The sequence below is a fragment of the Callorhinus ursinus genome, unplaced genomic scaffold, assembly GCF_003265705.2.
Source record: "Callorhinus ursinus isolate GAN/ISIS: 27379988/994484 unplaced genomic scaffold, GSC_fseal_2.0 scaffold12, whole genome shotgun sequence".
Lineage (NCBI taxonomy): Eukaryota > Metazoa > Chordata > Mammalia > Carnivora > Otariidae > Callorhinus > Callorhinus ursinus.
The window spans coordinates 29,646,477-29,662,663 of record NW_027397074.1 but is presented as its reverse complement, the minus strand read 5'-3'; the positions used below and the strand labels follow the sequence as shown (position 1 = coordinate 29,662,663).

The 16,187-nt window shown below is 36.1% G+C and overlaps 1 protein-coding gene across 1 annotated transcript in view; it reads right to left on the bottom strand.

Annotated features, from left to right (window-relative positions):
- Nucleotides 1–16,187, bottom strand: part of SCIN (scinderin) — an 83,832-nt gene that overhangs the window by 54,729 nt on the left and 12,916 nt on the right. Inside the window, exon 4 of the mRNA XM_025872969.2 lies at nt 5,302–5,451. Coding sequence (XP_025728754.2) covers nt 5,302–5,451 — 150 coding nt within the window. The remainder of the gene's footprint in view (nt 1–5,301; nt 5,452–16,187) is intronic.

Below are 16,187 nucleotides of genomic sequence, written 5' to 3'. Positions count from 1 at the left end.
TTAACCCACTGAGCCACCCAGGTGCTCCAACATATAAATTTTATTTGGCAAAATACTTTGGGAAAATATGACTAAAATTGTACTCTTAGCCTAAATAGACATCTCAAAGAATAATTTAAAAAATATCTGCACTATTCAACTCTAGATTTTACTTACAAGATATCCAGATGGGCACATCGTACATATCCAATCAACTTGCCAAGAGAATGACTAAAAGGATTATTTTATTTTCAAGCTGTCAATTATGACTCATAATAAGATGAATACAAGTCCTATATTGAGAGATCCTTTGGGGGTTAATCTAGCCTATATGTTATTACCATACAGTCTAAAATACATGAATTTTATCGTGAGAAGACTTTCAATAATGGTGGTACCCAGCTATGCTTTCTGGTGTTTGCAGATCCTCACCATCGGCTCCCACTTTCTGACTCTGTCTTGATCTAGTGTGTGCTTATCTCAATCAGATGATAAAATAAGCAGTTTCTGAGCTTCACTGGGAACCAACCCAGGGCTCAATAAACACTTATTAACTGAGATGTAACATGATATTCCAACTTCCCTTCCAATTTCCTTTCTTTTTGTCCAGAATCCAAAACAATGATTGTGCATGACTTTCCAGGGGGCCTTCGTGTTTTTATAAAAGTGACAAAGGCTAACAATTCAGTAATATAGCAGTTGCTTACAATCTCACTATATTTTTACTGCCAGTATTCCGCTACTAGCATTTACAGTTATTGTAGACTTCATAAGTTCATTAAATTATATTGAAAGGAGTCTTTCTGGATTAGAAAAATTACTTGATTTTTGGTATCATTTCAAAAAACTTGCCCCTTCTGCATTCTCTTGTTGCTATCCTCCAGATGTTCTTTTTTAAAAACTGGAAGTCGGGGCGCCAGGGTGGCTCAGTTGGTTAAGCGACTGCCTTCGGCTCAGGTCATGATCCTGGAGTCCCGGGATCGAGTCCCACGTCTGGCTCCCTGCTCAGCAGGGAGTCTGCTTCTCCCTCTGACCCTCTTCCCTCTCGTGCTATCTCTCATTTTCTTTCTCAAATAAATAAATAAAATCTTTAAAAAAAATAAAAATAAATAAAAACTGGAAGTCTATAAAACAGATAAATTATTGACTTTAGCAATTTTTCCTCAGGCCACTTTTTTAGCTTCCCTCCTAATGTTCAGAGGATGAATGGGACCAATGACGAAAGTCTGGAACCTTAGGGTTAGTGACATATTTAAGGTTCCTTCACATTCACAGATTGTTTCTTTTAAATAAGAAAAGAAGAAAGAGTAAGAAAAAAGCTTCACATAATTTATGTGCAGCTTTTACTGGTAAATACGTTTACAATGAAAGAAAAAACATGCACAGGGTAAAATGTGATTTTGGTTACAGGCCTTAGTTCCATGTACAGGATAATTTTCATATTTAGGCATATGAGTTTTTAAAAAGTGGTCACAATACAGGTAAGAGGCTGAACATACACCCTATTTCCCCAGACAGTCTTGTTAATACATGTCTCCTAATCCTGTCTGGTTAGTGCCCCCCTATTACTCTCCAAAGTGCTTTGGTTTGAAGGATAAATTTATGATCATCCTAGAGATAAGCCATGTTAATATGGTATGACTACAATAGCATGAACAGATAGCTGAAATACCTAGAAATAAAGATGAATTCTTAAAAAAAAAACTCTCAGAAAAAGTACTTTTCACTATTTACAGTGTTGAGCACTTTGATGTGTTAGAAAGACACATTCTGAATATTCCGCATCAAATATGGAGTAATGATAATAGCATCATGTACCTGGTTTAGTTACGTGATGTCCTTGATTTTAAGCTATTAGTTACATCAACTAAGTTATTAGTTAATATTTTAAGCTATTAGTTACATCAATTTAGTTACAGCAAGTCCTTGATTTTAAGTTATTACTTACCTTCATATAGAGACTTTCAAAGTTTTTGAAGATAAATAACTTTAAAAGAATCTTATTAAAAATGAATCACTTAAAAGGACAGTTTTAAAAGATATTTTGAGAGAGTTTTAGATTTTTGGAATCCTTCTCTAGCAATATCAATAGTTGCATTAGAGTCTCAGAAAAAGAAATAACATTCCACGGTCTTCAACAAGGAAGCCTTTTCTGTGCGTGTAATATTAACCACTTGGGATAACTTCCAAAGCCTATGGGCCCCTTCTAAGAAAAATACTTTCTAAATGCATAAAATAAGATAAAAAGTATTATAATGGAAACCTATTATATTGGAATATGGCTATCAAAATATATTTTCTAAATGTGATAAAGTAATATATGAGCTTCTTCATTTACTCATTATATAATATTATTGAACAGCAAGTCTAATAGCTATCATAATTACCAAGAAGTGATGAACACAAATAATATTTTAAATTTATCTACAATAACTATAATGTGATCTGAAAAGTCACAGATGCTGCTCATGCTACTGGTTTGTCAACTATATTCACAACTGGAGAAAATTTTAATTAAGAGGTTAGTGAAAATAAAGTAATTTTTTCCCAAACAACTTCATGACCTCTTTGAATTTTATCATTATGGGTACAATACCAAGAAAGCCTAGAAGGTCAAACTAGTTTATTATAGGTGCATAATTAATTCATCAAACAACTATTTAAACAATTATTTAGTCAGGCTACAAAACAACATTTGTGAAAACAAAGAGCCCAACAAATGCTTTTTTTAAAAGAAAGAAAAATGAAAATTCATTGTGTAAATGAGAGCTGTCAAATATAATACAGTATACACTGAATGCACTGAAAAGAAAGCAAGGTAGGTGTTTTCTAGAATGTTTTAAAAACCAAAAAATGAAAATCCCCTAACACATAAACATCACATTTTACATTAAGGATTATGTCCCTTACCCTATCACTAATATTTTATTTATTTATTTTTAATTTTTTAAATTTTTTTAAAGATTTTATTTATTTATTCATGAGAGAGAGAGGGAGAGAGAGAGAGAGAGAGAGAAGCAGAGGGAGAAGCAGGCTCCCAAGGAGCAGGGAGCCCAATGCGGGACTCGACCCCAGGACCCTGGGACCATGACCGGAGCCGAAGGCAGCTGCCCAACCATCTGAGCCACCCAGGTGCCTTACCACTAATATTTTAAAACTGAAGTTCTATTTTTACAATTTTTCTCTTCAGGTTTGCATTTTCTTTTTAACTTTCACAGTGTAATGTATTAATTAATGTATTAATTTACTGCTTAACCTTTTTCTCCCCTCAAAACTCTAAATGAAATCCAATAAGCAAGCAAATGCATACACGCACAGTTTAGGCCCTCAGCCTGTGGCTTCACTTCCTGGTACAGAGTTCAGACGATTTGGTAATTAAACACAGAAACTGCTTAAGAGATAAGGTTCCGGGATCACAGATCCTTGGAAACTAAAGGGACCACAGAAGCCACTCTGTCTAACGCTGCACTTTACAAATGAGGAACCAGAGACAACAGAGATTAAGGGACTTACTTGGGACCCAAGATGACAGAGGAGAAGCTAGTCTGATAGTTAACAGAGCACCCCCTTCACTACTCCACCAGGACGAGTCCTGGGTCTACCCTTAACAAAGCATAGTTATTGAAACAAGACATACAGTCAATTAGAAATACATCTTATTTCCAGATTTTTGCTTCCAAATATGAAATCTGCAAGACTTAAACAGTGATTATATCTCTAGAACAGAGGCTTTGAAAGAATATTAAAAGTTCAAGAAATTGTTTTGAATAGTTTTCAAAGTCTAATTTATTAGTGATGTTATTATGACTACTGGAAACCGAGCTAATCCCTAATTTTACTTTGTTTTTTTTTAGTTGGCCTTTTTTTCCTGATTATAAAAGGAAAACACATGAAAAAATAAAAAATAATAATAAAAGGAATACACATCTATTATAATAAATTTTGAAAGTGCAAGGACAAATAAAGAAAAAAATAACAAGGAGCCATAACCCAAGAGTCAAAAACAATATTGGTAATATTGTAATATTTCAGCATATTTCTTCCCAGATATATATATATATACAAATATATAGCTATATACCTACATATAAACTTATATTTTAAGATATTATTGTATATAAAATTTTATATCCTGCCTTTTCTCTTAGCATTTGACCATGAACATTTTCCCACTGAATAAAAGTCATTTCTAAAACATCACTAACATGAAAGTCTGTGTTTGGTGGTTATTAAAAAAAATAAAGTTTAAAGACATTATGACAATAAAACTATCCCATATAATTTTTGATCACTGGGCTATTGAGGCTATCACAACAAGTAAGTCTAATGCATGAAATCGCTCTAAATCAAAATTATTAAAAACACATTTATAAGACAGTCGTTAGAAAAACTTGAGTGCAGATAGCAAAAGTCATTGAGGAAAATGTGTACTATTCCAAGAAACGAAAATTCACAGAGACACCACCTGCTACTATTAAATGCAGGAAGATTCAAAATGGTATTATTACAACAGTAAATCTTGACAGGGTTCTGCGAAGTCATGAGGGAATAAACATTGGTACAAACATTTAGGGCCCGATATACCATAGGAGTTCAATAAATATTGTGGAATGAACATACGGGAGTCAATGTACCACCATGTATCAAGACACCTGAATATGATTATACCCTTGACTCATAATCTTAAGGGAAAATATAAAACATATACACTGAGGCACTTACTGCAGTTTTCTTAAAGGGGAAAAACTGGTCACAACTAAATGGCTAAGGCTGCTATCATTGTTAAGTAAATAACAAAGGTATAAAGAGGCATGGAGATAATTTTCAAATTAATTTAACAACTATACTAAAATCATAAGGGTCTTACCAAGAACTCTTAGTTTAAAATGATTGAAACATTTAAAATATTGGTATATTTCTTCTCTTGGAATAAGATTTTACTTCATCCTTTTAATAAAGTAATGAATGCTAAAATTGAAGAATATCATGGCATTAAAAAATATATATTCAGAATCCCACATGAATAAACTATTATTTGCCTTCCAAAATATATTCTTATAGTCAATGTCAAAGTGTTACCCATCTGTCCGCCTATACGACAGAAGATGAAGCCAGAGTCATGCCAGTGGTCAAAGAAAAGAGTCATGACCTTCTATTTTCTCTATATCATGACATAGATAACCTTGATGTTTCCTCTTACCAATCTTAGCCTAGGCCCAGTATTAGAGAATTTGTTAAAACTAACAGACACAGACACACACACACACACACACACACCACTTACAGTGGTAAACCTTTAAAAAACAACACAAGTCACAATACCTTTCTAAGCTCTGATGGCTCACTTCCTTCTTCCACCACAATTAGTTGAGATCTTCCTTTTCTTTCGTTGTCCCGAATGCCAATGGCAACCTGGCTTGCCTTCAGACGCTCATATTTGTTGCACGAGGAACCACACCACTGGTAAATTTCCTAAAAGAAAGGGACAGATCTTTTTTTTTTTTTTAAGATTTTATTTATTTATTTGACAGAGGGAGACACAGCGAGAGAGGGGACACAAGCAGGGGAAGTGGGAGAGGAAGAAGCAGGCTTCCCGCGGAGCAGGGAGCCCCACGCAGGGCGCGATCCCAGGACCCTAGGATCACGACCTGAGCCGAAGGCAGATGCTTAACGACTGAGCCACCCAGGCGCCCCGGGACAGATCTTTTGACCCGAAATACATGGAGGACATTTAGTCCTGTTGTAATACTCACTGTTAGTATTAGGAAAAAACAAAAAGATATTTAAAAAAATGAAAGTTATCTGTTGTTGAGGTATATATAATTTTACATACTTATACCTGTTTTCAGTTAGCATTATAAAGTAACCATTTTTTAAACATAGAAAATATAAGTATATATCTCACCATTCTTTGGGTATATCCACTAATTACAATTTACGAAAGTAAACTTGTATGTTACCTAAATTTAAAATAATAATTTTACCATATTTCAGAAAGGTAGTAAAGAATCTGTTACAGTAATGTGCTCTTGATGATTATAAAAATTAATGTAATGCTTTTTTAAAGCAATTTAATGAATTTTATCAAAAGCCATAAAAAGAATTAAGACATATGACCCAGTAATAATACTATCTGGAATTCATTTTAATAAATTATCCATAAAGATTAGGAAGAAACCATATGTACAAGGGTTTTTATTGCTATATAATTATATTAGTGAGGCATTGGGAAGACATTAAATGTTCTATAATAGGCTAATAGTTATATATATTTACGATACAGAGAAAAAACAGATACTTAATAGCAAAGTTGTATTTTAACATAGAGATTTATAAAAATAAAAATAGAATGACAGTTCGATATATTCTAAAATCAGTAGATTATATTAGCTGCCATTTAGATTAAAATATTGTATATTTTAGACAGGTACAGTGTTCAGAAGATATAGATAAAATTTAAACTAAAAATATCATTTTCTCCATTAAATGTGGTTTTAATGAAAGAAAGAAAAATTTAATGGTGCCTAATCCTGGTGGGGGAGTAGGAATGGGCATTATCACATTCCATTTGGGTTGTATAAACTGATACACAGTCTTTTTCTGAGGGAAGTTTGGTATCGTATCAAAAAATTACATGGGCTTTTAGGATCAGGAAATTCAATTTCTAGGACTCTATACTACAGAGGTATTCAAACATGGTTTACAAAAACAAAGAAAACAAAAACCCCACAAATGTCCCTCAGTAGGGCGATGGCTGTGTAAATGTTGTTATATGGAGACTACAGACTGTTCTTTAATGCCTAAAACCTGAGAAAAGTGTTTAAATGCCGACACAGAAAAGCCTTCAATTTTTATCTAATAGCTTTTTTCTTTTTTCTTTTTTTTAATGTCACATATATTAGGTGCCTCTGATGAGCTAGATGGTGGGGATAGAGAGAAGAATAAGAGAAAGCAAGCAAGGAGAGACTGACATGTGGACAACCAATGCTAATAATGTATTTGCACTACACCTGCTTTCAAAACAAGTTCCACACAAACTGTGTGCAGTCCGTCTTGGAAAGGTGGTTAGCACAGTGGTTAAGTGTGAAGGAGACAGACTCAGGCTGCAACTTACCAGCTATAGGACCTTGTGTCTGCAACGTTTAAAAAAGCACATCAATTAACAACAGCAAAATAAAAGAGCACCCAGGCATCTACAGACAGAATGGCTCTTTTCTCTGATGATAAAACATTTCCAGCCCAGAGTCATTTCTTTATTCACAAATAGCTTACCAATTGACTAAAATGGGTTCTCTTCCAGGCCCTAGGGGCCCAAATTTGAATCACACAGGCCTGGGGGAGATTCTCTGACCCCTCACCCCACTCCCAGGTTCCTGATGCACTTATTCCATATTCCTCTTTGAGAATAAAATACACGTTTTAGCAATTTGAGTCTTTATAAGAAGTAAAATAAAAGGAGTTGCAACTCCTTTTACTCTAGAATGTGTCAAGGGGCATTTCTTTTCCGTTTTTAAAAGAACGGTGCACTGCTCTTGTTTCTCATTTCTTTTCTACATCTGGGCATCTGAATATGAGACTCACATTTGGAATCAATTTGAATACTGTGCCCAGGTCAGCAATCACAAAGAGTGAAAACAAATGATCCCCAACGATTAGTCAATGCCTATCACCGTGCATTAAGATCAGGGGGTGACGCATCGGGCTCCCTGCTCAGCGGGGAGTCTGCTTCTCCCTCTGACCTTCTTCCCTCTCATGCTCTCTCTCTACCATTCTCTCTCTCTCAATAAATAAATAAAAATCTTTAAAAAAAAAAAAAAAAGATCAGGGGGTGATGTTTAGGAAGGTGATTTTTAAAAATACAGAAAACTGAGCACTACCCTTAGGGACTCTCAGGTATGTTCTGGACAGCCCTGTCTTTTGAACACTCCCCAGATGATTCTAGCATTCAACTGAGAATCCCTGCTGGTGGTCTTGAGCACAGTGCCACTGGCAGGCATTTGCAGAGAATCTGCAACATCTAATTACCCAGTGCAGCCAAGCACCCTACTCTGCTAAGTACACGTGTGCTCTCGGCTCTGATTTCTTCCCTATCTTATTCCATGAGATTTTGCCACTGATTCTTTTCTCAGTGGGTCTCAGAAAGCAAACTTCTAATATTTACATTACAGCAAAATACAGGAAGCAGATCAGAAGTTTAGATCTCTAGATTTCTCACTTGTTGGCAACTTTCACTACTGACTTGCTCTGCATTTATATAATTGTCCAACAGATGTTTATGTTCTCCATATAAGTGACCTCGCATCAACTTCAGAGAGGTTATATAAAATCACACTAAATTTTATTAGCTTCTGTAGAGCAGTATGGAAGCTTGGTAAATGTGCTTAGAAGAGAAATGTAGATAATAATTTGACTAACATAATTATTATTTAATGTAGAATTTTACAGTATTCCATGGATCCCCAAATATTTTCTATGACATTACCTTAGGTTGGGAGTTTTTATGTGCAGTATCAGCTCACAGATAAATTTAGTTGTAGAAAATATTCTTCACCATTACTGACAGACCTCAGTTTATACTTTTAAAATAGCAAAAAGAACAAAGCTGTAGGTATCACAATCCATGATTTCAAGATATACTACAAAGCTACAGTAATCAAAATAGCATGGTGCAGGTGCAAAAATAGACACATAGAACAGAATAGAGAGCCCAGAAATAAACCCATGCTTATACAGTCAATTAGTCTACGACAAAAGGGCAAGAATATGCATTGGGGAAAAGACAGTCTCTTCAACGTGTTGGGAAAACTGGACAGCTGCATGCAAAAGAGTAAAACCGGACTACTTTCTTATGCCATACACAAAACTGAACTCAAAATAGATCAAAGACCTATATGTAAGACCTGAAACCATTATATTCCTAAAGGAAATCACAGGCGGTAATCTCTTGGACATCAGCCTTAACAACATTTTTCTGGATATGTCTCTTCAGGCAAGGGAAAAAAAAAGCAAGAATGAACAATTGGGACTACATCAAACTAAAAAGCTTCTGCACAGCAAAGGAAACTATCAACAAAATGAAAAGGCAAAAATATCATAAGATTTCACTTAAATGTGGAATCTAAAAAATAAAACACACAAAAACCAGAAATAGAATCATAAATACCCAGAGAACAAATTAGTGGTTGCCAGAGGGGAGAGCGGTGGGTGAAATAGGTGAAGGGAATTCAGAGGTACAAACTTCCAGTTATAAATAAATCACAGGAATGAAAAGCACAGCATAGGGAATATAGTCAATAATATTGCAATAACATTGTATGGTGACAGAGGGTAACTACACTTATCGTGGTGAACGCTGTGTAGTGTATAGAGTTGTCAAATCACTATGTTATACACCTGAAACTATATAACATGGTATGTCAACAACACTTGAATAAAAAAATTTTAAAATAGCAAAAAACATATCTAGGAAATGTTCATGAAAATAATAAAACTGTTAAAAGTAAAATTTTCCTTTTTAACTCAAAGATGACCCAATCACTAAAGAAAGTGTTACAGAAAATTTCTTATTGGGCATGACAATGAATGCCTTGTGTTATGCTTACTCTTTTATTATTTTCACTTAATTTTGTGCTATTTCTATAAAAGTGACATATCATCTTATTTCCTAGACTTAATTTTTAGTGGTGAATTCAGACAAGAAATACAATAAAATACAGACTTTAATTATAAATTGCCAAAAGCCAGAATTGTTTAAGGAGTTCTATTAATTTAAAAAACCCTTTTCTTTCAATGGGACTTAAGTTTTTCTGCAAATATATTTCATTCAATCATGGCAGCAACACAGTTAAAACATGCTTTAGATTTTAAACAGAAAATTTGTTTAGATTTTAAACAGAATTTTAGCAATTCACTAAATTTGAGCAATTTAAATTCTATCATGGATGGATGATGTGGTTAGGACATCTCATTTTAACAAAGCTCTACTGTGCTAAATAAATGTGTATAGTACTATTAATAAGCTGCACTACCAACACTTACTCTATTCAGAGGTAGTTGGGCAAGACCACTTCTCTGCTCTGTGCACAAGGAAACTCTGTGCTCGACTGGCCCCGTGCTTGAAAAATGTTCCTATAATTCAACTTACCCTGTTTTTTGGAGGGAGTGAGCTAAAAAAACCCAAGAATGCTACACAGAGCTAAAAAAAATGCCCAAATTGATGTAACAGGTTCATACTATTATTACAACAAAAAGTTTTCATAATTTAAATTGTTTTATTTATAATAGGTTGACGGGGTTTAGATAAAAATTCTTTTGTAAAGGTGATTTAAGCAGATGAGACACTGAAAATGATAAAGCAAACATGGTTTCAGAGGCAACTATTTACCCTCTAAGAGTCTAAAGAATTTAACAATTCAACACTAAGTGTTATACTTCTTTGGGGGAAGGGACATAAAGCCCCTGTCAATATGAAAGGATCCATTCAATTCAGACTGAAATGCACTTAAATTTTGGCCAAAATCTGTTGATGTACATATTGCCCACGAACACCCTGTGCTGGAGTTTGTCAAATTATAATTAACTCTTAATATGCAAACTATTAAAGGAAAACCAAATTACTCTGGATAGCTGGAAAAGTAAATAAGGGAGTAAAGACACATCTGTTACGGGCAATTTGTTTGGACCACCAATAACAAGAAATAATAGTGAGTGAGTGATATTCATGGTAACAACCATACTGGGGACAGACTAGAGGTTTCTAAAATTTCCTTTAAACCATGTGGTCAGAGTTAACAAGTAAAAACATCAAAGTGCAGCCAAACCTCATTTGGGGGCAGGAAATAAGAGGAGAAATAAAACAATGCTCAATGATGCCCTTGAAGGGAAGCAAGATTTCAGAAGCCGAGTTTAAAGGAGCACCCAGACCAGCCCATGTGATGTTGACTCATAACATGTGCAAAGAATTCAGCATAGACTTGTTACTCTTTTGTCCTTTGCTAAGTTATTTATTCTAAATACATCTACAATTTTATAAAAGGAGAAGGGTGGCCAGACCTCTTGCTCTCCCTTGCCTCTACTGGCTTTATTTTTACTGTGCTTGCTTTTCTCTTAGATCTAGTTAACAAAATATAAAAGCTCATTCAGATATCCTCTCTGCCTGCAGCTCTCTAAGCATAACTTAAACACCATACTGACTTGTGAGATACCTCCAGGAATCTACCTTTTTCTATTTTTAAACTTTAAACCATGACTTTTTTTTTTTTAGTTTTTGGATGAATGAGCGTTTATTTACATCCTATCCTTTTGTTGTTGTCCAAAGCCAAGCCAACGCAATATCATTCAATGACACATATATGTATTTTTTAAAACACCTCTGATTGAGGAATGGGAGATGAATGGAATGGGTATGCATGGCCACTGAAGGCTTGGTGACCAGAAAGGAAGGGACTACATGTGAACTAGGGCAGAGCAGTGGCTATGGGAAAGAGAAGAATCAAGGGATAGCTAGAAGGTTAAAGCCTCCAGGATTGGTCAACAGTGTCCTTTGGATGTAAACTGGAGGACAAGGAGAAGTGGACATGACTTGGACCCCTTTAGCTTGGCTGTTGGTAGTGATGTCACTTACTGGGACCAGGTGACAGCTTCTGGAGCATTCTTTTCATTGCAATAATGAGAGCTGGTAAAATTATGTTCTCTATACTCTTCAGAGTATTTGGCAAATCAAAGTTTTATAGCCACATTTCATCAAAAATAATTTCTGTCAGCCACATAAGTTGGTGACTTAACTATATTTAACTGATCTACTATTCTTTTCAGATACGTAACCCTGTATTTTCCTGCACCTTTAGACATTTCCCATATTGAAATGGTTCTCAGCCTTAACTGTATAATAAAATGACCTGGGGTAGGGCCTAAAAAGTACTTACCCCAAAGTCCCAACCCAAAACTTTAAAATCAGAATCTTTAGGGGTCATATCACACATGCATCAATATTTTAAAAACTTCCTAATGATTCTAATGTGAAACTGTGAGAATGAAAACATAAATCCTAATACCTTGGGAGTGGTCTTTCCTAGTCCCTCATCTATTCTCTAATTGTAATGTGTCTGTGTCTCCATTCCAGCCCTTCCTACCTTCTACCTCGTCATACTCCCAGCTGTGTATGTGTCTGTGCCTCTCACCATCTGACAGCATCTGGAGGTCAAAGACTATTTGGTTTCCATCTTTATACTCCAGCACCCAGCACACACCAAGTGCACAATAAATACCATTCATCCCTACTTTGGTTGAAGGGTAAATTTTAGAGATTTAACATTAGGTTTATTTTTTCCCATTATCTTTTCTTGTTGCCTCAAGGCTTTCCCCTTATAAAACTAGTGGAATGGATTACTTTCAGATAAGGACAAATTTATCCAGAACAAAGAAGACTTTGCTCAGTTTTTTGTTCTTTTTTTTTTTTTTTTTTTAAAAGATTTTTTTTTTTTGACAGAGAGAGACACAGCAAAAGAGGGAACACAGCAGGGGGAGTGGGAAAAGGAGAAGCAGACTCCCGGCCGAGCAGGGAGGACCCTAGGACCATGAACTGAGCTGAAGGCAGATGCCCAACGACTGAGCCGCCCAGGCGCCCCTAGTTTTTTGTTCTAAAATAAACAGTTTAAGTCATAGCAGAGACAAAAGTCCAAATGCCAACATAGGTTTAATTTAAAAGAACCTTGATTTTATGAGAGTAAAGTCTTCTGAGGGAAGGAGTGAGAATGCAGCAATTTACAGAAAATTGGTTTTGCATATCAAGAATCAGAGTCTTGGCTTTAGGGGCTAAAGTGTATTGCAGGAACTACACAGTAGGCCAAACTGTGAAATGGTATAAGACTGGTTGGTCAGGTCCAGGAAGAGAAAAGTATGGGGATTACAAGTGAACTAGGAAACTCGATCAGAAGCAATGAATCTCTGAGAAGAGCTCAGTACATTCCCCTCCAACGCATTTGTCATATATTCATCCACGACCCTGAACATTAGTTAGAAACAACTGTGGGCAGTGTCCATGCAGTCGGATCGATGGGCACTGGTACAATGTGGGTACAGTGTCCCCAGAACAGCCTGTGGTACCGGCAAAATAAGGCAGAACTCCAGAGGGGCTACTATGATGGCCGACAGTATCAAAAGACCAAAGTAAGGCCATGGATATTTTCCAGCAAAAGTTTTGGGACAGAGGCCAAAGTTCAAAGCTCAAAGCTCAAGAATTAATGAAACGGCAAAGCCTCAGTGAATGTTAGAGAGGAGTGAGGGCTAAACTATGCAAACCAAATACACTTCCATTCTCAACCTGGTCCCCCATCCTCAGGCCATAATATCACATACACACATCCCCTATACCTGAGGGATGGAAAAGGGGATGGGTGTGATAAGTTTGATTTGCTTTCATGATAAACAAGGTTCACCTTAATAGGGCAAGATTATTTTATTTTTAACCCTTCTGTGGAAATAGAAGCTTGGCTATGAACTCAGGTTGAGCTACAGGTGAAAAAAAGAAAATTATATCTCTATCCACATGACTGCATGAGACTGTATGCTTTGTGTTGGACAGGTGTACATTTGTTGAGTGACTATAAGCTCTGGGTCTTCTAATAAGGACAAAGTGAGTGAGTGAGGTTGATAAATGAATGGACAGGCAATATGGAAAATGCTCAAGGCAAGTCTGCGAGGTGATAGGAAATATGAGATAAAGTCTTGCCTAATTCTACAGGGGTGCGAGGTGGGATGGGGGAAGGATGGAGGAAGAGACCAAGGAACACATCATAAAAAAAGCAATATTGGAATTGAATATTTAAAGATGAGATGATACTGGATGCTTTCCAAAGAAATGTTATACAGAGCAAGAGTGGATTTTAGGCAAAGGAAACAATGTATACAAAGCAAAAGCATGGTGACTGGACGGAAAGTTGTCATGTGCAGGACAATGAGACAGTACCATGGTGATAAAGAGCACGAGAAGGGTTCAGGAGACACTCAGGAGGTAGAAGAGAGTAGGCCCAGTGACCAGTTGAATGTAAAGCCTCTGGGAGAAACCATCTGGATGATTTCTAGATTTGGAGTTTGAGGTCTGAATGACAGATAGCTCCATTCAACATTATAAGAACAATAAGAGAAGAAATCATTTTGGAATGAGAGGGTGAAGTTGATGAGTTCCATTTTTAGACTTGTTGAGTTTGAGGTTCTTGTGATACAAGAAATATCTGGGAGGCAGTCTGAAATGCTGACACAGATCTCCCGTAAGAGTTCTGAGCGAGACTATAAAACTGAGATTTACCAGTGGATGAGTAGTTGAAGCTTTGGGTGAGGGTAAGTTTGCTCAGGAAGAATGTATAAAAAGACAATGATCAAAAGTGGAATCCTTAAACACACACACACACACACACACACACACACACACACACACACACACAAAACTTGAGGGGGTGGGCAGACCATGCAAAGAAGAATGAGAAAGAATGGCTTGAAAGGGAGGAAAAGCAGGAAGCCAGAGGAGAGTGAGGCTGAGATACAAGGGAGTAACCAACAGTGTCAGCTGCAGCACAGGGATGGACTGGATAATGAACCAAGTGTCCACTGGATTTAGCAGAAGCCATTGCTGCTGTAGGATGAACAGATTCAAAGAAACGGTGGGAGTAAAAGTCAGGAAACGTAGGTTGCAGACCAACTGGTAAATGAGGAAGTGTAGACTGTTGTTTCAAAGCAGCAGGAGGGAATAATGAGAGAGGGGCAATAGGTTATAAATAGCCAGGTGAGTGGGGCAAAGCCGCATAACTGACCAAACAAGTTAACAAGAAAACGGAACATGCCCAACAGCACAATTAGTAACTCACCACAGAAATTCCTCCTCCTGTGAAATCCGACTCTCCACTAGTGGCTGGCTCTGACACATATTTCCAAAAAGGTTAGCTCCAGCTCCCAGACTTTGAAATTATAGACTCTTTCCATTATCATTCACATTCTGTAGTTACTGATGGCTTTGTTGCAATATATTTAGATGTGATTTTGTGAGTCATTTCTACAACTACCTCAACCACCTCATAGCTTTAAAAATGATGATTGATAAAATCACCAACATTAAAATACACAGTTCAAAAGCACTTCTCCAAAGATTCAGTAAATTCCAAATTGCTAAGATCTAGCCACGTTCCATATTATTTTCTGAGAACACACTAAATGTAAGATAGCTTATCCAAATCATCCTCTAAAATGTTGATAATTTCTTAAAGTTCAGAGGGATTAAACAGGTAATTTTATAATCTCATGCTTTTGACTGAGGTGGTTACATGGTCATATCAGGAAATATTTACTGTAGTCTCAAATCGTATAACAGCATATGTTTCAAAAGTATATGGCATATCATATTAATACTAGTGATTGTTCATCAAAAAAGGTGACTTCCCCAAACAAAATCAAACTATAGGATTTAGGTTATGTCCATAACCTTAGTTTTGGCCAACTGGCTCTAGTTAGATGAAAACTTTGGAGGTCGAACCTACTTTTTTCATACCTGGATAATAAAACAAACTTGAAGAAATTGCACTGGCTTCTTTTTGTACTTTCTAATGCAGAAGGTAATTTTGAAATCGTGAACTCATTAAGATTTTACAGTAGAGAAAATTTTGGTCCCACGTCCTTCTTTGTTTACTGTGACACACCCCGAAAATAAAGACTCCAAGGTAATTGCAAGATCTTATCACCATTCAGAGATTGTTGGCAACATACCAACTGGTTAAAAGCTTTACATAAAAAGAGATCATGTGAATAAACGACTAGAGTGTATGTAGTACTGCTTGATTCCTATCAGGGTATCCCTCTGGGGTATAGTATACTTCTACAACATAAGAGATAATCAGCTATCTCTGCCACAAAATCATTCCATATGTCTCTCTAACCAGGCATGAGAGCAGGACACAACTTGAAAGTCATTAAAGGTAATTAACTCTATAAAATAAAGATAATTTACTCTTAAACTGATAAATGTCCTTGAATCTCATAATAGAGGCTCTGTCCGTATTATAGGAGCCTGTACTTATTGGTACATGGCAGACAGTACCCACGGAAAGACAGAATATGTCACTGGAACCACCATCTGCCTACCACAGCACTCAACCATCTAATCCACTGTGGAAGCACAATACTTGCTCAACAAAATAATGATTTCATTAACAATACTACTT